Genomic DNA, 24486 nt, shown 5'->3' on the forward strand with positions numbered 1-24486 from the left:
TGTGTAAAAGGAAGAAAACAACTTTTGATTTCAGCTGTAAGTGACACATAACTGCAGGTTTATAGGCGTATAGGAATATTACAGGTAATAGCACATGGAAATCCCCAGTTTGGAGGGAGGGGCGCTTCACTGCATTTAATTAATTAAGTTGTTTTTGCAGTTTAAACTAAATGACATTTCAATTTGCATAAATTTGAATAAAAAAAGGAATACATTGATACAGTTACCTTTTTACCATTTTTGTGGACCCACCGCACCTTTACATCAGTTTGTCATAGTGAGTTTCTATTCAGCAAACTGGACTAAACTTGAGGCAGGCAGGTGTCTGAGTTGCCATTTGTAATGATTGAAGTAATACACTAATTTTGTATGTATTGATAGATCATTTTTAAGTCTTTGGCCTTTAAATTGCTTTAGTTAACAAAATTGCAATATGCTTTTTCTACTGAGAGAAACTCTTTCATTCGTAGCTTACAAACTATGGGCTTGGTTCAGAGTCAGAGCGACCTAAGTACATTCAGGTTCAGCAGGAAAACCCACATGTTTCCGTTCATTTGTATATCTGTTTACATTCATACCTATAATTTAAGTATGAGATTTTATCCTCCAGATCTTTGCTCCCACCTGCCTGATGCCCTCGGAGGCCATACACGATGGTATCTGCTGGCCTGGGATCTGGGATTCTTCTATAGTCATCTGGCAGAGACCACACTTAAAAGCAGACATTCTGAGGGTTTTCTCAAATTATTAAATTATAGTGTGTGATGGTCCAAATTAGTTCAGCTGCACCATTGAAAGTCAAGGCTCGTGGCAAATGGTTATGCTTACATTTCCTGATGTACTTTTCAGCAATCATTGAAACCGTGCTATGGCGGTCGTGACAGAGAACATAAAAAGGCTTGAAACGCAGGATTGGAAAGCATTTTGAAAATTACCTCTGTTTGCCAATTATAATGTAGGCCCAGGTGCTCAACTGACACATTTCAGAGTCAACACAAAAGAATTTAGTGTTTGCAGCTCACGATTTCATCAATTTCGCCTAACGCCAATTACTCAACCCCGCTTTAGCCAAGGCTTCTACCATGGAAAAATAGTCTGAGGTCGCCATCTCCTGGCAAAATGATGTTACTGTCTCTTAATGCAAACACATATGACATGGGACACGGTGTCACTGGCCCCAGATTATTGAAGTTGTTTAGTTATTGTTATTGTTGATTATTGCTGCACAATAAGGTGAAATCTGATGATGTATGGATGACATATGATGGCTCACATCTTTGCTGTGAACTCCATAGGAGAAAATATATAAATTCTCAGAAAAGGGAAATAGTGACTATTATTTTGAAACAATGAATACATTTATTAAAAGAATGTTAAGAATTTATCAATTGTAGTTTTGTATCAATTAATTGCCAAATCCAGCAGATGATGATGTGCAGTAGGAGAGAGGATGTGCAGTTTAATTATTTCTTATTGTTCTTATTGTATCATATTTAATAGATTGCCTTTCAGGTTTCCAGTTTTGTCCTCCGTCACTTTGACATCTTCTAATGACTAATGAATGTTTTTGTAACCGTTGAACAGTTTAAGAGTGGCCTGTGATAAATAAAGCTTCTTATTCTTGTCTGTTGGTGACCTCTCAGTTATTCCCTGCATGCCGGCTTGGCATGGATCATCTGAGCTCAGGGTCACTCCAACCTCCCTCCTCTCTTCCTTCCTCTAGACACGTCTCCCTTTCCCTGCATCTTCCATCATGGCTGCTTTAACAGCCTGGTCAGCCTGTGATTAGTGATTGTTTCAGTTTGGTCAGTGCTTGTCGGGTGCTGTACATGTGTATGCGTTTGCAGGAATTAATGACATGCATGCTTTAGACACTGTACATTATCCTGTATGCATCAAATCCACATCTAATTTCTCAGTAATCACATGGAAACTCCTAGATTTCCACCTCCAAATGGTTTTGTGGCTATCACAACAGTCACTGACACCGTAGTTAAGTCATCTGGTGGTGCGTTCATCTGACTGAATGTTTCCTCCGTCTCGGTCGGGAAAGAAGGATGCTGATGACAGTTACATGTGTGTGCACGTGTGTGTTGATACAGTGAATAACAGTACAGTACGGCCTCTCTCCAGTTCACTAAATTAGGTGCAGACTCATTTTCATTCACGTTTTTCTAAAAGATTTATGACTACAGGGAATTATGTACACACACACACAAATCATTCCTAACTGGTCTGTCGTATCAGTGTTTTACATTAGGAGGCTTCAAGAATGATCCATCTCCTTCAGCAACTTAAGAAACATTTATCATTCAGAAAAACACACTTTTGATTAGGATGACAATCACCCAACCATCCATCCACTGAGCCATCCATCTACACATACATCACACATTACAATCACAACAGACTTGGCATGTGGATATATTGTCGTGTTACACTTTGCTTGAAACACAGAAAAAAACCTTAATTCCAATTTTAAAATTTCATTTATAATGAGTTGATATTCTTCGTTATTTATTTGCCACATTCCTGGTTAGTTTTCCATTTTCCTGCTAACTCATATTTTTGTGAATATATTTAATACTTCAACATTTTGCGTTTGACGCTAAGTAGACGTGGACGGCTCCTGCACAGGCCTCAGGTGCTTGACAAAGTCTTGTGTGCTCTTTATTATGGAGTCTGCATGGAGAATCTTGAGAGGGATACACTGCAGAAACCAAGCCTGAACACACACACACAAAATAAAAGGTAATTTTCTACATCCATATTAATTGGCAGAGTGATGATGATGATGATTGATTCTTACCAGTATGATGTGACTGATGCTGCCGTATGTATTGTCTCCAGCTCTGAGGTACTGCAGTGATTTTGTGACAAAATCCTCCGTTGACAGAGTGAGTATGCTCTTTGTGTAAAATGACATTCGTGTGCAGACTGCAAACGGAGCCACTGCCTAAGAAAAAGATATATATACAGTATATAAACAGTATATATACACATCTATTGATTCATGACATTTATTCATGATCAGTTATTATACAGGTTTTATCATATTATATATTCAAATTGTACATGTGGTTAATTCATGTGCATTTGAAATTCAACCTGACAATGCTGAATGAAATATAGTTATTCCTGTCTGATGTATGAATGTTGTGATATGTATCCTGCACGGTCAGTTCTGTAGGTGAGTCCTGTGTGTAAGAAGGCCACAGTCTTGTGATGCCATAAAGGTCAGTTCCTCTGTGACTGAACACCTTCTATACAGTTGTTTTTACATGCTGAATATTGCCTTCCAAAACATATTAACTGAGCTGAATGTGTGTTGACGGAGTTCCTCTTTTAGGATAAGAAAAACAGGATGTCCATTTTTTTGTTTATTTCAATGTCAATTGTTAAACTGAAGGTGAAAGTGACAGTTCGGAATTTTACAACTAAACCCTGTCACAGTGGTCACACACTGCTGGGAGTGTTCTGGCTCTCTAAATGGCAGAACCAGATTTGGTTTTGCCTGAATTGCCCTCCAGTGTCATAGTCAATCGCATGAAGTCATTGCGCACAAAGTAAACAAAGCAAAGGTGCTCGTTTCACCGAAAATAGATGAATATAGCACTCAGAGCGCAGTTCAGCCAGGAAAGCACAGTAATTCTGCCATCTAGGGAGCCAGGAGGCTGGAATAAACTTTCTCTAACAAAGATGACTTGCATTCTTCCTTTTTGTTTTGGGTCACCTCTCATATCATATTGTTTGGAGGAATGTGTCCAATATGCAGCAAAAACGGGTATGTGTTACATTCCAAACTATCACTTTAAATCGCTTTAAATCTTTTATGAAAATTCACAGACAAAAACAAAAGTTGTCCTCATATTTGTCAAACATTAATTCAATATTCTTATCAGTTACATACAGTATGTTTCCTGTATAACAGTTAGATACACATATACAGTAGAAATTTGCAATTTAACCTTTCAGTTCATAAGTCATCCTCTTAAATAAGTTTGAAAGAGCATAATGTTGAGTTTTAATACCTGTACAATAATCCCTTTACATTTGTATTCAGCATGAAGACCTTCAGAAAATCTGTCCACAAACACCTGGAGGGGGAACCGAGAACAGTAAGATGAAAATATATTTATATATATATCAATTATTATTGATATATATACTAACTCTAACTCTAACTATAACAGAGGACTGAGAGAGCTGGAGGCCTTCACCATTGGGGGCCCGAGAAACATACAGGTGACAACAAGTGGAGAAGGGCTACCTAATTTCCAATACAGAAGACTGTCAACACTACATTGACATTTGGGAGCATAGCCAAATTGAAGAAAATATTCCCTACTGCCGGACTGTCTCTGGTTTCTTCTTTAGATCACTGATTATCACATAGATGCTTATTATATTGTATTGTTGCTGTGTAACATAGGCTAGGTGAAAACATCGCAGATCAACACAGGAGAAAGGGGGTCTGATCCTCACACAGCAGGAGACCAGAGCCAGGGCAAGATAAACAATAACTTCACAAGGCGCATAGTAATCTGATGACATCATACCCACTCTCTATTTAAGTCAATCCAAGAAACATTTCTAGGAGAATCCCAGTAAGCAGAGGCCCCCGCGTATACTTTGTGATCGCACACAGTTGCGTGATAGACTTTGAGGAGTCACTCCGTTCAAGGACGCTCCCGAATAGTAACGCTGCTTAGACTGCTCGTTGCTTCGTGACAAAGACGAAAAGTATATTTGGATTCTGGTATACTATGTGATGGGAATTCAAGTGTTAATGACTGGTGATATCTGTTTAATTATGAGACTTTCAAACTTTCAAATGTTAAATAGATTGATGATTGTTAACTTTAATATACTTTTGATTATCATTTATGCGATTGTTTTAGTATTTCTACGGGACTCATATTTCCGCGTCTCTACGGTGAAGGGATCTGTTTTGCGGTTTTCTAAATTGCAGTAAACGTGATGCACAGCAATCTCTGGATTAATGCAAATCTGATCATCGAGATAATTATATGAATGAATGATATTTTGTTGGTCTTGTGTATTGCCTGTTAAACATACATGTAAAGTATAACCATGCACGTCACTGAGTTGATAGGAGTGTCAAATCAATAAATTTACATTCATCCGAACCGCTCCCAATCGTGTAGTAAAATTGCTTGTAACCCGGCCGGTGGCAGTTTTTTTTAGCGATATGAGTACGCCCTGTTTGAGCAAATAATCCAGCTTTAGTGTATTTTAGAATGTATACTTAATGCCAAATGAATCCCGAATTCCCGCACTAATATAATGATCAGAAACTAAAACTTCTTATTCTAATCTATTTAAACTATTTACAATCAATTAGAGACTAAATTATCACTAGCAACAAATATTTTTATCTTATGGAGTCAGATAAACGAGAACATTAAACTACAATAATAATAATTTCACGTTGCCGATTTTGAGATTTAACCAGCCGTCCCCGCAACTCATTGGCTGCCGTCATTGGACCAAGGGCGGGACTTCCGGGTTTTACAGCGATAAAACATACCTGCTTTTAAAAACTCACACAGTGGACACACCGTGCACCGATGATGGTGTACTGACCTTAGTTGATGCATACAGAGTGAATAGGGGGCAAGAGAAAGCGGCCACTCCAGAGGAAACATTCACAATCACCCCTTTCCCTCTGAGGAGAGGGACAGAAAGGAACACACACACACACACCAAAACAGATGCAGTCAAAAGCATATAGTGCTCTTACACAATGTTCTTCAGCACGTTATTTTTCTTGCAAGATTTTACACATATTAAGGAAAACATGTGTTGGAAACCTGTTCTCCATGCGTGGAAGAATTATTTTGCACATCTGAAAAAAAGTAAATAGTAGAAAGAAATGACATGTAGAAACGTGTAAAAGTAGTATAAGTAAGTATTCATTAGTTTTAAAAACAGCCAATACAATCACTTACCTTCATCATAGTCTTCACATTGCAATTGATCTGCTTTTCAATGATCTGCAAGCATAAATACACATGGTTCAGTGTCACTGCAGATGACAGGGGAAAATATTATGTTATTAAAACGACAGTAAAGAGATCAGTCAAGTCACAAGATCTGGTGCCAAACTAATGCCTTTATTTCACAGCACCATTCACACACTCCAATCCAGACTGCCAGGGCACCACTAACCTGCTCTTGCTCTACAGACTCCAGGAATGGTTGTGGAATGTGGCTGGGCAACATGGCAACATTATTGACTGGAGTATAAAAGAAATCAGATTTAGGTTCCTGGATAGACCAGAGCACTTTGGCAGACGATACACGACGATCAGGCAGAATAGTTATAGTGTTTTGTTGTTTTTGATTTAACAGCAACATGGAATGAAAACATATCTAACCTAAAACTCCAACGTTTAAGCCCCTAAGCTCTTCCTCGATGTGCGAAAAGATATTTTCCTCTGTGAAGTCTACCACGATCACTTTCACCCTCTGTCCAGTGGCATTACCTGAGAAGAGGGAAATGTTGTGAAATAATATTTGTACTCATGCAGGTGGAAAACATTATTCCTAAAGTAGTGACAGCACATTAGTCACCTATCTCCTCGGCCACGTGGTCCAGTTTCTCTTTGGTTCTACTCATGATTACCACATTCATCCCCTGAGTGGCCAGCTGGGGGAAGCAGTGGCACAGTGGTGACAGATGGGAAAGATAACGCACATATAAAGCACCAAATGACCTGGCACACACACACTTTAGATACTGTCTTGTAACTCAGGGCCAATAAAATAGCATAGCAGAGGTGAAAACATGAACAAGAAAAAATATGAAATTGCTACGTTTTGGTGTCCATCTTCAATTTCAACTCAAAAACCAAGAAGTAAACAATCACTTACCTCTAATGCATATGCTCTTCCTATGCCCTCTGAGGAACCAGTCACAACTGAAACAGGAGTGGGAAGATTGGTGAAGGGGAGACAGTAGCACAGTGGGTAGAGCTTCCGCTTGTGAATCGGAGGGTCGCCAGTTTGAGTCCCTGCCGGGGCTCAGGTGCCCTGAGCAAGGCACCGAACCCTCAATTGCTCCCCCCTTTGCGAAGGGTGGTAATGTAATGTAAGTCGCTTTGGATAAAAGCGACTTACATAAAAGCGTCTGCCAAATGGTTGTAATGTAATGTGAAGATGAGTCCAGCCTCACTCTGTGCTGCAGTGGCTGCTCTAAACAGCAGGGGCGCTGTGAGTCAAAGCTGTATTATCTCATCTGGCTTCCTCTGCAGTCAGAAAATGCTTTCTAGTGTTTGTTTGTGTTAAACATGACCCTCCTGTTCTAACACGCTGTACTGATACAACATGTACCCCGGCTGGGATAAATAAATTGCCAACACAGAGAACAGACAGAAACTTCTTGTCCCTGTTTGCTGAGTTCATCTCTCATTTCCTCATGACCTTATAACAGTCATTTCTAACTTTTTTCAATCCCATTTCACACCAAAATTCTGTTCTGCAGAATCTTATCATATAGCATCAGGTGCGTAATATAGTTTTCCATAGTGCACATGCCAAATTAGTACTCAAACTGTGAAGTCACAGCTCAAGCAGCTCAACAGCTCAGTTGCAAAATATCTTTGTGTACACGGTGAGAACATTGTCAGCTGACACTAATGCTTCCAGCTGTTTCTGTTTTGGATGTAACTGCAACATGAAAATGTTGGAAATGGACTTAAAGTTTCCCCATCGAAAATATAACAAAAACATAGAACATAGAACAAGAAATATTAGACGGAAAACCACAGAAAATACATAATATCTTCCAGAAACAATTCAAAAATAAACAAATGGTGTTACGTGGCAGAAAAGCCACTCTTTAGTCAGCTAGTGTAGCCAGAAATGAATGGCCATTCCAGGTATCCTGATGGTGCTGAGCATTTTGTTTATGTGATCTTAGGGCAAGATGTGCTGCAACCAGAGAACAAGGAGCACGTGCCCAGGCTTGATTCTTTGAAATCTATCCACATTTCAAGTTTAAGTATTCTCATGTCTCAAATGACATTCAAGGGTTTACACACTGAAGAAGGCTGATGGAATTGTGGCATAATTTACAGAACCTAAATGGTGTATTGATTTGATTCACAATCTCGATTGAAACAGCTATTGTTGACTCAGGTAGATATCTCCAGCAATTCAGTGATTTATTGTGACAAACACAAACATTGCAAGATCACATGTGATCCCAGTTCATGGTGCCTTATTCCCAATTCTCTGTTGGCATGAATTGCACTACTGTAGGTTTGTAACAAGGTCAGGGAAAATGCAGGTAGCAAAAAGACATAAAAGGATATAATAAATTGGTGAAAATACCTGATTCTGTCAAAGCCAAGATTCTGACTTTGCCCTTAAAATGATGAGAAGGTGCATGCAATGTCAATGCCACCCTCTTGAAAGACACAGGGGGGAATATTTAATTTTTTTTAAGCTTTATGCTCATTAATCTGTGATTTTGTGACAAACTTTGTTTTTGTCTTTGTTTTCTGAGACAGCTGCTTGAAATTAATTGACTGTGGAGCCAGATTTGTCTCCACCAGATGTGTGGCAGTCTTCAACATGGCCAAGGATTTTGGAATTTTGGAAAAATTCTGCTTGAAAATCCCTTTATGGGCATGTTTGAAGAAAATCACTGCTTAATGAAAATTATACTGTTGGACACTTGAAAGTTGTTTATCCAAGATTATCATTTGGCAAATTAGATTTACATTTGTGAGTTCTTGTTTATTTGATCGGGTACAGTCACCACCCTGTGTGAAATTTTAGCTAGAACAACAGCAGTGATTGGAACACCAAGTAATTAAATACACAAGCTTTATCAATTACTAAAGCAAATAGTCTGAATGCTTTCCTGGTCACCTTGTGAGAGGGCCGAGCACAGTCGACTGTGAGTAAACTGCTCTGCTCTGCGGCTGAGGAGGGTAGATGCCAACTGGGTCATTCTCTTGACCCTCACCTTTGTTAATGGTTACCTTAAAAGCGTCCTTTGCAATGCAGCTCATAATGTCATTAACAATGATTAAACTGAATTCAAGAATGTTGATTTGAACCCTAACCCGAACCTTTATGACTTTAAATTAGGACAAACATTGCTGAGGGGTATTTGACCCACCTGAAAAAAACAAGATAACCAGTTGGCATCTTGGCAAGCAGGTTTCGGTGGAATTTGTTTTGAAATAACACGTCAGTAACAACTGTGAAATGCTAGGGGGGTTTGTTTCAACTACTACAACAATTTGTTAATGCAAGTAAGAAATAAAATGAAAAGCACCTTGTCTAAATGCCGGAGCCCCGAGAAATGTTTTGGGCAAGTTTGGGGGCGTTGGAAGAATGATGCTTGGTTGTATTGACGTACTTACATACGTACACACACACACACACACACACTCTAAATATCATAAATTACGCCCTCTGATATGAGATGAGATAAGATGACATAAGACTGGCTACCATGGCCAACCAACCGAATCCAAACAAGGCCACTAACACAAGATCCTGGCACATTATGGCCTTACAAACTTAACAGTGAAGATATTAGCAAACGGTTGCTAGTATCCACTGGAGTTCTTCAGTTCTGAAGCTGGTCTAGCAAGACCAGCCTTGTCTTCAGTTGTGAAGAAACCTCTCGGATGAGAGGTGAAACATCTTCAAGCCTTTACTAGCAAATTCAGTTGCCTAGATTAACTTTCCTTGGATACCATCACTGGGATGACTGAGAACCTTCACAGACAATTCTGAAGTTTCTCAGATGAATCCCTGCACCCACTGAAGAAAGTAGAGCTTTCCGTATATCCCTTAACAATCTGCTTCAGTTTCCTATTCATCAAATTTTAAAATACATGCATGCAGATAAGATAGGGGGAGGCAGTGGCTCAGTGGGTAGTGGGTAGTGCTTCCGCTTGGGAACCGGAGGGTTGCCGGTTCGAGCCCCTGCCGAGGTGCCCCTGAGCAAGGCACCGAACCCTCAATTGCTCCCCCCTCTGCGAAGGGTGGTAATGTAATGTAAGTCGCTTTGGATAAAAGCGTCTGCCAAATGATCGTAATGTAATGTAATGTAATGTAATAAGAGAGACTGGACATAACAGTGTGCTCAGTGAGCAGTCCAAATACAGCATGTTCTTTCCTGCAATCTGTTACTAACAGATTGCACCATGTCCCCGATGTCTACTGATAAAGAAAATAGTGTTCATACATCCCCCAAGAGACTGTTGTCAAAACAATCTTGGAAAGAAGTGACATAGCTTAGGTTGGCAGCCACTCAAATGTTCACTACATTTGGAGAAATCCAATGGCCAAAGGCATTCTGTAAAACATTCTCAATGTGCTTCATCACAAGAGCTATTATTACAATTAAAAGGGCAGTTGTACTTTTTACCACTGACATCTTAACTGTTGTAATGCATAAAACCCAACATATTAAACATAAGCACCACTCACCTGCCCACTCTCCCATGGAGGTAAAGAAGGACTTGGGCAATGGAAACCACATTTTTGGGAAAAGCATCCTGCTGAAAAGCAACATTTTCACTCCACAGTAGACAACAACTGCAGAACCTAGAAAAATGAAAAACAATTCCATTAAATCCATGTTTGTCTGACACAACAAACTCTGGTCTTTACTCTCTGCTATGTGATCCAACTACTAGGGAATGACAGGGAAGGGAATAACAGTGTGTCAGAAGACACACCCACAACCGCACCCACACACCCTCAAACGCATTATGATTTGTACGCCAAACACAATCTAAGTTGCCAAGAAACACGTCCGGACTGGACAAAAAGCACAACAATGAAGTAACAGTTTATCTAGTACTAAAGCTCTGCATAATCCATCTATCCCGTTGGTGCCTCTTGGCTCTTTTTTTTTTGGCAAATGTTGGTAGAGCAGGGAGAGAGGAAAATACGAAGGCATGTGGTACTCAAGGACTACAACTGTCAGCAAGTAGGTTGGAGAAAGTGTTGGTCTTGGTATACCTATCTAAAACTCTTGAACGTGCTGTCTTCAATCAACTGTCCCTGTACCTCCACCAGAACAACCTTTTGGACCCCCACCAGTCCGGCTTCAAGGTGGGCCACTCGACCGAGACGGCCCTCCTGGCAGTGACCGAGTCACTCCAAACTGCTAGAGCGAACTCTCTCTCCTCTGTCCTGATTCTCCTGGACCTGTCTGCAGCATTCGACACGGTGAACCACCAGATCCTTCTCTCTACCCTGAAGGGAATGGGTGTCTCTGGCTCTGCGCTCTCCATGTTCGCGTCCTATCTGACAGGTCGCTCCTACCAGGTAACACTGAGAGGTTCTGTTTCGAAGCCACGTAGGCTCACCACTGGGGTTCCGCAAGGTTCGGTCTTGGGCCCTCTTCTTTTCTCCCTCTACACAACATCTCTTGGTTCGGTTATCCACTCCCATAACTTCTCCTACCACTGCTATGCTGATGACACCCAGCTGATTCTGTCATTTCCTCCTTCTGACACCCAAGTGGAGACGCGCATCTCTGCTTGCCTGGCAGACATCTCGGGGTGGATGTCGAAGCACCACCTGAAGCTCAACCTGGACAAGACTGAGATGGTGTTTCTCCCGGGGAGGCTGCCCGCACCGAGACCTGGCCATCACCATAGATGACTCCGTGGTGACGTCTACTCGGACCGCGAAAATCTGGGTGTGACCCTGGACGACCACGTCGTTCTCGGCAAACATCGCTTCAGTGACGCGTTCCTGCAGATTCCTCCTCTACAACATCCGGAGGATTCGTCCCTTCCTCAGCGACAAGGCAGCGCAGGTGCTGATCCAGGCTCTTATCATCTCCCGCCTGGACTACTGCAACTCCCTCCTTGCTGGCGCCCCGGCTTCCGCCATCAGACCTCTGGAGCTCGTCCAGAAAGCTGCTGCTCGTCCTTCCCAAGTTCTCCCACACAACTTGCCTTCTCCGTTCTCTACACTGGCTCCCTGTAGCTGCTCGCATCCAGTTTAAGACTCTGGTGCTAGCCTACAGGGCAGTGAAAGGAACAGCTCCTTCATACCTCCAGGCTATGGTCAAGCCCTACACCCACGGCCGACCACTTCGCTCTGCTGCCTCCAGGCGGCAGAGCGAAGAGCCCCGGCGCTCAGCGGCCCCTGCTTGCGATCGATGCGGTCACGGCTTTTCTCTGTTCTGGCACCTCAGTGGTGGAATGATCTCCCGACTGATGTCAGGACAGCGGAGTCGCTGCCCATCTTTCGCCGCAGGCTGAAGACCCATCTCTTTAAGAAACACTACCCGGATCCTCCCTCTTAGGACATCACCTACTCTGTCCTAGCTCGTCTGATGCTCTAGTTTTCTAATCTTCTAATCTTCTAATTTGTCCTTTTTTCTCATTCATCATAGTACCTAACTTATTGCACTTCTACTCTAGCTCTAATTATGCTCTTAGCTGCTGGTTTAGGAAGAAATGCGCTTACGATTTCTTGTGACCTGAAGTTCTTTTATCTACCTTTGTTGAACACACTTATTGTTATAGTGTCGCTTTGGATAAAAGCTTCTGCTAAATGACCGTAATGTAATGTAATGTAATGTATACAGGAGACATCCAAATAATGATTGAAGCCATTGAAGAGCGAATCTCTGCAAATTGATGTGAAAGAATATTCTGACCATTGGTTGAGGTGATGACGCGCCCCCGCCCCTGAAGCTGCAAGTTGCCATCGAGACGGCTCGTGATGTCACAGAGAATGCACTCGCAGAGCATTCTGGGATGTGTAGTATTAGCGGTGCATGCGCTATATACCGGCGGGCCGGCTCTAATATACATTTGAAATGATCTCGTGGGCCAATCATAATAACACTGCGGCTAGAGTTTGACATCCCTGAGTTAGACACACACTCATATAAGGAGGAGCAGTAGATTCTGGTTGGGAACTTCCATTCAATATATGTGATAATACAGTATATATATATGACATAACATGTGCTGTGACATTATTCGTGATTCGCAAAGTAGTGTGTGTCAATGACATCATTGAGAGCTGTCACGTCTTCACGATGATGTCATCCATTTATGTCTCCCATCTCCCACTAGTATAATTTGCAAAACGTAGTTATTGCAAATAAAACATTAATAAAAAGAACTGCACAGTGCTCCTGCCAAGTCTTGAGGCGATTTGATGGTGCTCGTTTGCGCGCGTGCGCTGGTGGCACAAAGTGTAAACACATGTACGGCACATGTGCACTTAAGACCGTCTCCATGTAAACGCTTCAGCCCGGCTCATTGGTCAGCTCGCGCGGTGACCTGCCACATCATCAGCACGCGCCTGCAGGGCGGTTCGCCTCGCGCCATTCCTCCAGCGTGTGTTTTCATCGCTCATCAACATTAGCACCGGAGCTCCACCGCCCGCTGGTTCGAGCAGCGCGTCCGTGTTTCTGCTCTCAGTCCTTTGGGTGAGTCCTGTTTCACGTTTCTCCTCAGGAGCATTTGCTGAATTTCCAGAGGAACAAGCTTATTCAACGTCACTCACTCACTCACTCTATCGGCCCTCTGCTTTGGCACGGAATAAGATTAGCTTGTTAGCAAGTCAGAAGTTAGCTTGAGAGGTGTGCCCGATTTATAATGCAGCACCGCCCGATTTGTGAGCGAGTGGGCGGATATTCTTGTATATTTCCCATCCATGCAGAGTACATGAGACGAAGAGAGCGCCTTTAAAGCCAACTGGGAGTCATTGCAGAGATGTAAGAGGCAGTGAATCTCAGTCTGTAGCGAAATAAGTACACATGTAATTTCTTATTTTAATAGGTGTTCCTCCTTTTCGACCCCTCAGCACTAATCCTATCTCGGTACTCCCAAGGCAATACATCGAACTCACCCCTTCACAGACACGTTTACTAACAGTCGGGATTGTGTCGTGATGTTAACATCTTTGACCACATTTCCGTTCATATCTCGGTAAATAAACGCATGGATGCATAACTGTGAAGTTAACTAAGGTGACATTTTCCCGAAAGCTCTTTCGTTTATAACCTTGTTGATGGTAATCTAACTAGCTAAAGCCATTCGTTCCTAACTAGTCGTCTGGCGTGTCCGTGTTTGACAGCCAGCTGACATGTAGCAGTGTGTCCGCGGTCTTTCATAAGAATTACAAGACTGTGGCCTGTGTGACGCAGGATAATATCGGTAACAGGCGGTGTAGCTACTTTACACTACTACACTGGGTTTTCTTTTTGCAAAAACGCCACGTTAGCCTCCCAGTCTCACAGGGTGCAACTTTGGCAGCAAGTTGGTAGAGTAATGCGCTTAATGAAAATTTACTGTCAAGTCAACAAGGGGCAGTGGATCTCTTGCATGTCTTTACATAGCATCTCAGAGCTTGATGGATCACAGACTTCAGTACATAACACTACATAGATACATTTATATATCTATATAGAAAGATGTACTTCATTCATCCCCTTGGGGAAATTCAAGAGCTCTAGCCTATGTACTACCTGGTATCCTCAACGTTTCTTCCTCCAGTGTCTTCCTCATCTTAAAATTATATTCCAAACTATCATACCTCTATCTTCCTCCTTCTTATCTACCCCTTAACATGAAATATTATTGTTGGTCTTTGAGAAATTTCACTCAAACATGCCAAACTTACAATTTTACAGTGGTGGTATGAATAAGTTAACAACATCCAGCTTACATCTTTGCTTAACCTCCATTTTATTGTTTTTTATACGTAGTCAGCATGTGTAGTTCTTAGCCAGGTTGCATCACTATAGCCTAGTACATGGTTATTTATTTGTGTTCTTTGTCTCTTTGGTGAGTGTCTTGCTGCCATCTGCATACATGACTGCGTTTGTCCATAATGAGCATTTTCTTCCATGGCTGTTTGATAAAGCAAAGGCCTTTTGCTTTGATTTAGCAAGATTTGGCTTCTGAGTAGTTGATACAGTAAGACAATATACACTGCAGAGGTAACAAGGTGGAAATGAAAGGGATCGCAAGTTTGCTGTGGTAGTTTGTGCACCTGTGTAACAACAGAACTATGATCCAACAAGAGGATCCACAAGTAATTCAGTTTAATATAATGTAATCCAAAAATTCACAAAGCACCTTCAACTGCTGTTTATGTAGCATTCAATAAATGATAAATCGAAAAAAAACAGTTTTCTTTGTTTCTTGACATTTCACTAGGGCTGCACCTAACGATTATTCCTTTAACGATCAATCTACAGATTATTTTTTCTATAAATGGATTAATCTATAGCAGAGATTCCCAAAGTGTGGTGCACGCACCCCCAGGGGTGCGTGAGCTGCCACCAGGGGGGTGCGCTAGATGAAAAATGTAATGGTGGTCTGGTGTAAAAATATTACACAGTGTTGTTTTTTAAGTGGGATTTTTCCATAGGCTACAATAAAAACATGAACAATAAACATTTCCTTTGTAATCCCTTTTATTTTAAATCAAAAAACTATAATTTATTAGTTTTATCTCCCGCTTCGATGGAATACTCTTTTCTGATTGGTTAACCTAGTTACCTGGAACACCTAGTAACCTGGAATACTCTTTTCTGATTGGCTAAACTAGTTAGCCAATCAGAAAAGAGTATTCCACGTTACTAGGTTTGTAGGCTAGCTAGGATATATGCGCTAACTCGTTTAATTCTTTCAAATATGCTAAACTTGCTGAAATCAGGGAAACTGTCAAGTGGGACGTCGCATGACAAAGTTGTTAGTCATGAAGGAGGAGAGGGACCAAGAGAGAGTGAAGATTTGGAGGCAACAGAGACGGAGAGGATAGGATCGGAACGGAAATGATGCGCCAGAGCAAACCGAAGAGGAGGGAAGGAGATACCAAAAAAGGGGTGATGGGGGTGAACACCAGATGGGGAAAAAAAGAAGGAAATATGATGAAAATTATCTGGGTCTGGGTTTCACTTGGATCGGCGATACAGATTGCCCAAAGCCTCAGTGCGTAGTGTGCTGTGAGGTTCTAGCAAACAGCTGTCTGAAGCCTTCTTATCTCCGTCGTCACCTGCACACGAAACATGGCAATACAAGTCAAAAGCCCCTTACATTTTTTAAAACAAAGTTGGAGGAGTTGCAGAAAAGCCAAAAACAAATGCAGTTTCATTCATGTGTTGGGTCTGTGAAAGACGCATTACGGGCTTCATATCTGCTCAGTTACAGAGTAGGGAGAAAGGGGCTGCCGTACACAATTGCCGAAGACGTGTGTTTGCCAGCGGCCAAAGAGATGGTGGCGTGTATGATTGGAGAGAAAGAGGCAAAAAAGTTGGACATGATTCCTGTGTCCAATAACAATGTGTCGCGCCGCATTGATGCCATGTCTGAAGACATCCTGGCTACACTAGTCAGCTGTATGAAGAAAAGTGAGTTTTACTCTCTGCAAGTAGACGAGTCTACAGATGTTGCAAATCTGGCCAATCTTCTTGTGTATGTCCGTTACCTTTTTGAAGGAACGGTACAAGAAGATTTTTTGTTCTGTCGGCCTACTGAGAATACTCACATCCTCCCCCCCCCTCTCTCTCGCTGCAGGTTGAGCGACTTTTGCGCTGGGCTTGAAAAGTTCCAGATGGATCCTCTTTTAATTTAGGCCTATTTTATGGTTCTGAGCCTATGCACTTTGTTACTTATGTTGTAGATTGCACTTGAAAAGTTTGAGTGATCCTCGTTTTTATGTTGATCGTTTGTAACTTTGTTGCACTTTAATTCTACTCAATCCTACTGTCGTTCTAATTTCCATAACCGTTGTGTTATGTTGATGTTAGCTCCACGGCCATTTAATATTGCTGCAATTTTTCTTTTTCTTTTATATTGAAACTTTGTTGTTATCGTCACGTCTGTACTGGTTATTTGCGCATGATTAAACATGTGTCTTTATATGGCGATAAAACAAAGCTTTGTTGGGTTTTTTTTATGTTGCGTTTTTTTGGGGGGTGCGTCAACCTGGTTGGGACGTAGAAGGGGGTGCGCCGCAAAAAAAGTTTGGGAACCGCTGATCTATAGATCATATTTATCACGCAATATAACAATTATTCCCCCCAAAATAAATATCAAACTTATCTCATTAATATTTCAAAACTTTTTTTCATCTTCTCTTGAAAACAAACAAATGTAACAAAGATTTGCAATGCATTATTCCACACATAGCCACCTTTTGACTGATTATCTCCCTTTTGCAATCCAACATATTGCTTATTCAATTCAAGTAAAAGTGATCGAGGCAATCTGCATTCAACAACAAAAATACATAAGACGCAGGTCAGTTTGCGCTGTGATTAGTCGGTCTGAGCAGCAGCTTGTTCTCCGGTTGCATGCATGCTTCCACCTGGCGCAGCCGTCTTTCATCAATATGACGCGTCGGCGCACGATTATGCAAATCGACGTATTTACGTAGTTGAGTAGTCGAATTATGTCGACGCGTCACCCCAACCCTGCATTTCACTGAGACAAATTCCTATGTTTTTGAACAAGCATCATTTTACAGGAGTGGGTCATAGCTTGTGTTAGAGTGACATTGTCCAAATCTCTTGCATAGTTCTGTAGTTTCACTCCTCTGCTGACCGGTTAACAGAGCACTACACAACACTACAGGTGGCTTCAGTCATGGTAAGCTATAATGCAGCTTGATATTGTAGACTTATGCTAGGAAGAGTTATGTGTGTACAATGGCTGAAATGTATTTGAAATTGAAAGTTGCTGATGATCATTATTTTATAAATCAGAATGGCTGACGTGCGGCTTGCAAGCCGCAAGTGGGTCTTTGCCAGCTGACGTGCGGAAGCGCAAACTGACCTGCGTCTCCCCCCCATCACACCAGCTGATCACAGCGCAAACTGACCTGCGTCTTATGTATTTTTGTTGTTGAATGCAGATTGCCTCGATCACTTTTACTTGAATTGAATAAGCAATATGTTGGATTGTAAAAGGGAGGTTATCAGTCAAAAGGTGGCTATTTGTGGAATAATGCATTGCAAATCTTTGTTACATTTGTTTGTTTTCAAGAGAAGATGATTGAAAAAAATATTGAAATATTAATGAGATAAGTTTGATATTTATTTTGGGGGGAATAATTGTTGCGTAATAAATATAATCTATAGATTAATCGACTAATCGAAAAAAAAAATCTGTAGATTAATCTTTAAAAGAATAATCGTTAGGTGCAGCCCCAGTGAAATGTCAAGAAACAAAGAAAACAGTTTTACGATTTATCATTTATTGACAGCTACATAAACATCAGTTGAAGGTGCTCTGTGAATTTTTGGATTACATTATATTAAACTACTTGTGGATTCTCTTGTTGGATCATAGTTCTGTTGTTACATAGGTGCATAAACTACCACAGCAAACTTGCGATCCTTTTCATTTCTGTAGAAATGTATATATGTATATAATGTATATACACTGCAGTGTATATAAATAAAACTTTGCTGAATATTTGGCTTTGAGCTCTAGATGGCGGTGTTGCTCATTTGATCCCCCCCTCTGCACCTCTGTAAACTCAATAACAAACGCTCACATGCAGCACATAACCTCTGCAGTTGTACAGATAACTCTCTCTGCAGGAAATCGGCTGCTTTGTAGAATGTTTGCTTATAGAATCTGCAAAAATAGAGGAGTTTGCACCTGAGTGTATGTGGGGCAAACCAGTTCTAGAGTTTCTGACTATACTATTATGACATTATTGTTCGATAAATATAAATAATGTGTATTTTGTAGTTTCACAAACTTTTCATCTCCTGCTAGCCGAAGTATTATCTGAAACCTTCAGGGATACGTTCAGAAGTGAAAAAGAGAGGTCGACTGTGTTGTTTTTCCTCCTCATCAATTAGCCTATTTTTGATCAACCCCTGCAGCAATGTTAAAATATAAACTCACCAGAGTGGCTTCATGAGGCTACAGTACAGTAGGTCTTGTTAGACAACAATTTATTCATTTAATTATTGTATCCTGTTTCCCTGACTCTTGAAGATGGTTGTTATAAAGGTAGAAACACCTTTGGACTGATGAAGTGTTGCTATTTACTATCTGGGCCTTCAGACGTCTGAATAAAATGGCCTCGCTGGCCGGAGGTTTCCCACCCCTGTCTTATAGGAATCTAGTTTGGGGAGAGAGTAATTAAGGCATTGCTGTGACATTTTTGGAGGTTTAATGTCTCTGCCCCAGTCTTCAATTGATGTTTTTAAAGTCTTTTTCATGACAGATTCGATGTAACCAGAGCTTACTCGAAAAAGAACATTCTCATATTCTCCCCTCATGTGTTTCTAACGGTGTCTTCCATTGCTTCCTCTCCTTCCTTCAGATATATCCAGGCATGGATATGGACAGTGCCAGTTCAGTGGTGCTGCAGGCCTTAACCCAAGCTACCAGCCAGGACACGGCTGTGCTGAAGCCTGCGGAGGAGCAGCTTCGACAGTGGGAGACTCAGCCAGGCTTCTACTCTGTGCTGTTGGTGAGCGCTAACGATTACATTAGACTACATCCTTCAAGCGCTACAGCAGTGAATTGAAACATCAATTTAAGTGGTGTTTGAAGATCAATCAGTATAGGTATAATTAAAAAAATTACCAATACCAGGTATACTTTAAGACCGTGACCATGCTCTCTTGATGTATACATCGGAAGGGGAACCTATGCTGTGTTTTTTTTTTTTCGTAAATTTTTTATAAATATTTTCAGGTCGTGATTAAGGTGAATGACATTTTCTACAGGGGTTTGAAACCATTCATACCGACGTGACAGAAACGGGGTTCTTTTTTCCTTTAGTTTCACCACTTAAAAATGGACCAACTCTCCCTCCTGTTTTCATAGCATTCGACTGGGTCAGAATGGTGCCATTGATACGATTGGTTATTTGCTCAAGCTCATGCGATCTGATTGGCCAGTCCAAAGCCAATAAATAAGCATTTGTTTCGGAATTCCAGACCGATTCTGATGCCAGCCAGTTAGTATTGGTACAGTTGGTATCACAATGCACCCTGGTAACTTCCCAAAGTGACTGTGATAACAGCACAGGGCCTCCTCACAGTAGCAACAGGATGACGGCACAGCATGGACTCTGGGTTAGAGAGGGTAGGGTAGGGCAGATGTTTCAGGAATTCAATTAAAAGACATTATTTATTTATAGCTAAATCAAAACGCACATTAAATTATTACTTATAATACCTGAGTTTTCTATTTTCATGTATCTCAGGTTTGTTCTCACATCTCCTCAATCTGCGATAACAAATGTGCACCTCTTTATGAAGCAGGTCCCACGGAACAAGAGAATAACTGTAAACACTCTCAAATCTCATCTCTGGTTTGCTATAACTACATTATACTGTTGAGAAATTTCTGTGGAATAAAACTAATAACGGAAATAAACTAATGACCATGAACACAGAGAGAACTGAGAGAACTGACATCAGAAATGTCAACCCTTGTGTGAAATTAAACTTAAATTACAAATTTGTGTGAATATTCGAATGAATACAATGAAGTCAGTCGTCCCTGTTTATTCTACTCGGTTATATTCTGTTACATTGCCTTTATTTACTGAATGTTGTAACGGGGTTATTCTCCATTATAGCTTGAGCTGTCAGACCTCATTAAAAGTGCATTAAATGAATTCTCCCTTTGACGTTTCTAGTACCAGTTAAGCCTGTATTTTGCTTCTCCATAGAATATCTTCAATAACCACATGCTGGATGTTAACGTCAGGTGGCTGGCTGTGCTCTACTTCAAGAATGGCATTGACAGATACTGGAGGAGAGTCGCCCCTCAGTAAGTGCCTACCTGTCTGTCCATCTTCCCGTCTTCACCGTTCGTGTGTTCTCCTTTAATTCCTACTCATTTTTACAACAGACTTTATCCTCTCCGTCTCTTTCCATCGTCTCTTGCCTATCCCACTTTTTTTGTCCTAGATTTGTCTATTGATACATTCACTTTGGTATTGAGTAGGGGCTCTTTCCTTGGGTACCTGAATGATTTGCTTTTGTTGGACTGGAATTGAACATTTGCCCCAGCAGGCAGTGAACAGACAGCGAACCGAGGGAATCGGCTCTGCCTCAGCACACTTTAGCCATTCTTTGACCACTTTGAATTATTGCTGCTCTTTTCTTTCTGCCCAAAGGTTTCTACTTTCAACAAAGTTAGCTTGTTCTTGATAGAAGTGCAGCAGAGTGAATTTCATCTTATAGTGGCATTGTTATAGTGCTGTGCGAGGGAATTTATTCCTGCAGGTACTTGTGCGATTCTCTTTGACTCCTTGCCAATAATACAAGTGGGATAGAATGATGCTGAGGGAGATTGAGGCTTAAGAAATATTCAAATTTAACATGCTGAAATGTAAAATAAGAAATATATTAGATTTGTTTTGTTGATGTTTGGATTAAGTATCATGTTCCTGTGAATAACTGAGCAATTGTAGATTATGTAACGCTGACATTCCACGCATCATTCATAATATTAATTATGATTGCATTGTCCTGATGTACAACTGATCAGTAGAGTGTTGAATTGGTTTAGGTTGTAACATTTATACTAGTACAGGGGTGGCTAACCAGTCCAGCTCAAAGAGCCACAACAAAACCCAACACCATTTCGAAGAGCCGCACTGTTACCAAACCATCAATGGCATGAAATGGTTCAACATAACAAAAGAGCCATAAAGAAGAGGTGACAGAGAATATATCAAAATACAGCAGAGCAAGGTGGCGGTAAAATAACCCCTCTCACAGAGAAAACAGCTTTTTGTCTGTATTGCCAGATATAGCATATGCATTTTAGATGTTTATTTTACAATATGAAAATTCTGTACACTAAGAGAGAAATCTGTGAACACTCGAGCTGAAGCCGAGCCGCACGTCAGCCGGCAAAGAGCTGAATGCGGCTCGTGAGCGACAGGTTCGCCACCCCTGTACGAGTACTTCTTTGAGTTTAGGAGGTGATGTAGGTATATAGCTTCTGCGTGAGTTAGACTTTGTTAAAATATTGAAATTCGAAAGCCATCTGTCAAGATATAAAAAATGACAAACAGATCAGGTCATTTGAAGTGACTCTTGACTCTATGAAAATATCTCGACACAGAAGCTTTGAGTTTGTTTTTGCTCTTTCTAGTCCCTGGATGGCACCTTCAAGTTTTCCTTTCTTCCTCATTTCTCTTCATGTTTTTCATGACTAGGTTTCCACAACGCACGCACGCACGCACACAGGTCACACACTCTTGTTCACCTCATTTTTGACTTCATTTCCTCTTCATCTTATTCCATATTTATATGAACCTTGCCCCAACTCTGCCAGATGTGCAAGGACATACTCTATGTGCAGATGGCAAACCCTGGTCCCCTAATTCACACCCTCCCCTCCTGCAGCCATATCTCTCCCTCTTCGACCAAGGTCACAGGTTGATTCATTCCTCACACTTCCTCCCACACTCCCATTTTTTTGTCTCGCTTCTGCAGCAGGTGTAGTCAACAGGACAGTGTAAATTTCTGTGATATATTTTGCCTCTCCTGGAGATTTATATCATCACTGCCCCTCCCTCTGCCCTGCTCTGTTTGGGAAAGCATCATGTTGCAAACCACAAAATGTTTGGTGGAGGAGAGCAGGAGCTATAAACAAAGCTTATAGAGCTTAACCAGGCTGTGATGTTGAGATTGATGTGATCACTTGCAGATCGATACCACTTTTGTGTGTTCTATCTAGATCTATTCGGAGAAGAGCTTAATGCAGCCATGCCAGTGCTGACTTTCTTCTGTATGAATCGTCTTTGGAGTTTAATATTCATATTTGTTTTTCTGTATTCAGCCCAAAAATGTTCTATCTCCCTCTTCTTCACCCTCTCTTGGTTTTCTTTGTTTATTTTACCGTGTTGTTTTCTCCACAGTGCTTTGTCAGAGGAGGAGAAGACTTCATTGCGTGCAGGTCTCATTACAAACTTCAATGAACCTATCAACCAGGTTAGTGGGGATGAAATGGAACGTACTGCTTATTCAGCACATAGTCATTTAATGAGCATCGTACTGTGTACCTTTTTCCTATTGCGGGCCATTTTGATGTTGCCATCAGCCCTCAGGGGCCATACTAAATTATCGGACAAAACTTTTGTTGGGGGGGGGTGCGCACTTTGCGCAGCGATCTGCTGGTCTGTCTCACGGGCCAGATCGGTGGTCCGGCCGGGCCGGATCGGCTCGCGGGCTGTACCGAATGGCAAAGTCAAAAGTGTCCTTGAGCAAGCCACTGAAAACCTAACTGCTCTGGATGTGCATTTTCATTTTGGAGAAAAATGCTATTTAGGTACAGTCCACTTACCATTTATGTAATGAAATTTACTTTCTAACTATCTATACCAGTGTTTTGTCTGTTTTGCACTGTTCACTACAAATCAATATAATGTACATGCTGCAAGTATACCCAATGTGTTCAGATCCCAAGTGTGTATAGGCAGTGTTTGTGTCCCATCAAGCTCTAAATATTAAACTAATGATTTAATACATAAAGATGAAGACATAAAAAGAAGCAGTTAGAACTAAGCTCGGGAAATCAGCCACATTCATTTGAAATAACATTATTAATGTGTCCATGCTTTCATTTCATTTACATTTTTAAAGTATAGTAGTGGGAGTTGGTAGACATGAATGGCTCTCACGGCAAAAAGATTAAATGGCCATTAAAGAATTTCATGTGCATGGGGCATTAGTAAGCCATGTTTTTGTAGCTCTTGCTTGGTTTAACCAAAAAGTAAAAGTATTTTAAGTATATAAAGTACATAGTATAGTATATAGTCTGTCTGTGTGAATGTTCTCATGAGGGGCGGCCATCCAACATGAGGACTGTATGGAGAGAATAGACGGGCATTTAATTGCCACATGTCTCACCTGTCTCTACTGCCTATTGTCAAAACAAACCTCCAGAAGAGATAGTGTGTGTGTGTGCATGCAAGTATGTGGGTTTGAGTCCCCACTTTCATTATTTCACGGACAATTTACACTTAGAAGTACTGTAATTCAAGATAAGTGTTTGTCCTTAATTTACCTAGCTAATTTAGGAAAGTAGTAAATAATTGACACTTCAAAAATGAAAGTATTTCTCTTTTTGTTGTCCAAGCCTTTTATTCACAACCATGCATTCAGAAATTGTTTTGTATGTGAGCGTGTTTCAAGTTTAGGAACATTTCCACCAAGCGTGTATTAGGAAACTAGTATTATACCTCTGTTTGTTTCTCCAATAGATAGCGACCCAAATTGCAGTGCTGATAGCCAAGGTGGCGCGTCTAGACTGCCCCCGACAATGGCCAGAGCTCATCCCCATCCTGCTGGAGTCGGTGAAGGGTCAGGATGGCCTGCAGCAGCACCGAGCTCTGCTCACCTTCTACCATGTTACCAAAACACTGGCGTCCAAATGTCTGGCACAGGACAGGCGGCTTTTTCAGGAAGTAAGTCTACAGTTTCAGCTATTTGTCAGGTGTTTTGTCATCTTTCTCAGC

The 24486-nt window shown here is 41.2% G+C and overlaps 2 protein-coding genes across 3 annotated transcripts in view; one reads left to right on the top strand and one right to left on the bottom strand.

Annotated features, from left to right (window-relative positions):
- Positions 1-2285: 2285 nt before the first annotated feature.
- hsd17b3 (hydroxysteroid (17-beta) dehydrogenase 3) overlaps positions 2286-24486 on the bottom strand; it is a 122324-nt gene continuing 100123 nt past the window's right edge. The window contains exons 2-12 of the mRNA XM_076165128.1: positions 10480-10665; positions 6898-6944; positions 6598-6673; positions 6402-6509; positions 6193-6260; positions 5973-6017; positions 5835-5869; positions 5608-5689; positions 4032-4097; positions 2810-2956; positions 2286-2725 (exon numbers count right to left, since the gene is read on the bottom strand). Coding sequence (XP_076021243.1) covers positions 2609-2725; positions 2810-2956; positions 4032-4097; positions 5608-5689; positions 5835-5869; positions 5973-6017; positions 6193-6260; positions 6402-6509; positions 6598-6673; positions 6898-6944; positions 10480-10630 — 942 coding nt within the window. The 5' untranslated portion in view covers positions 10631-10665 and the 3' untranslated portion in view covers positions 2286-2608. The remainder of the gene's footprint in view (positions 2726-2809; positions 2957-4031; positions 4098-5607; positions 5690-5834; positions 5870-5972; positions 6018-6192; positions 6261-6401; positions 6510-6597; positions 6674-6897; positions 6945-10479; positions 10666-24486) is intronic.
- The window catches only part of ipo11 (importin 11), an 86282-nt gene continuing 75118 nt past the window's right edge, over positions 13323-24486 (top strand). Inside the window, exons 1-5 of one of the 2 annotated variants that reach the window (XM_076165176.1) lie at positions 13323-13456; positions 19321-19470; positions 20683-20783; positions 22888-22960; positions 24232-24435. In XM_076165176.1, the coding sequence (XP_076021291.1) occupies positions 19333-19470; positions 20683-20783; positions 22888-22960; positions 24232-24435 (516 nt within the window). In that variant the 5' untranslated portion in view covers positions 13323-13456; positions 19321-19332. The remainder of the gene's footprint in view (positions 13457-19320; positions 19471-20682; positions 20784-22887; positions 22961-24231; positions 24436-24486) is intronic. The other variant, XM_076165175.1, reaches the window with a different exon arrangement.

Source organism: Genypterus blacodes, unplaced genomic scaffold (genome assembly GCF_046128005.1).
Source record: "Genypterus blacodes isolate CSIRO-AG114 ecotype Tasmania unplaced genomic scaffold, CSIRO-AGI_Gbla_v1 ptg000141l_1, whole genome shotgun sequence".
In the NCBI taxonomy this organism is placed as follows: Eukaryota; Metazoa; Chordata; class Actinopteri; order Ophidiiformes; family Ophidiidae; genus Genypterus; species Genypterus blacodes.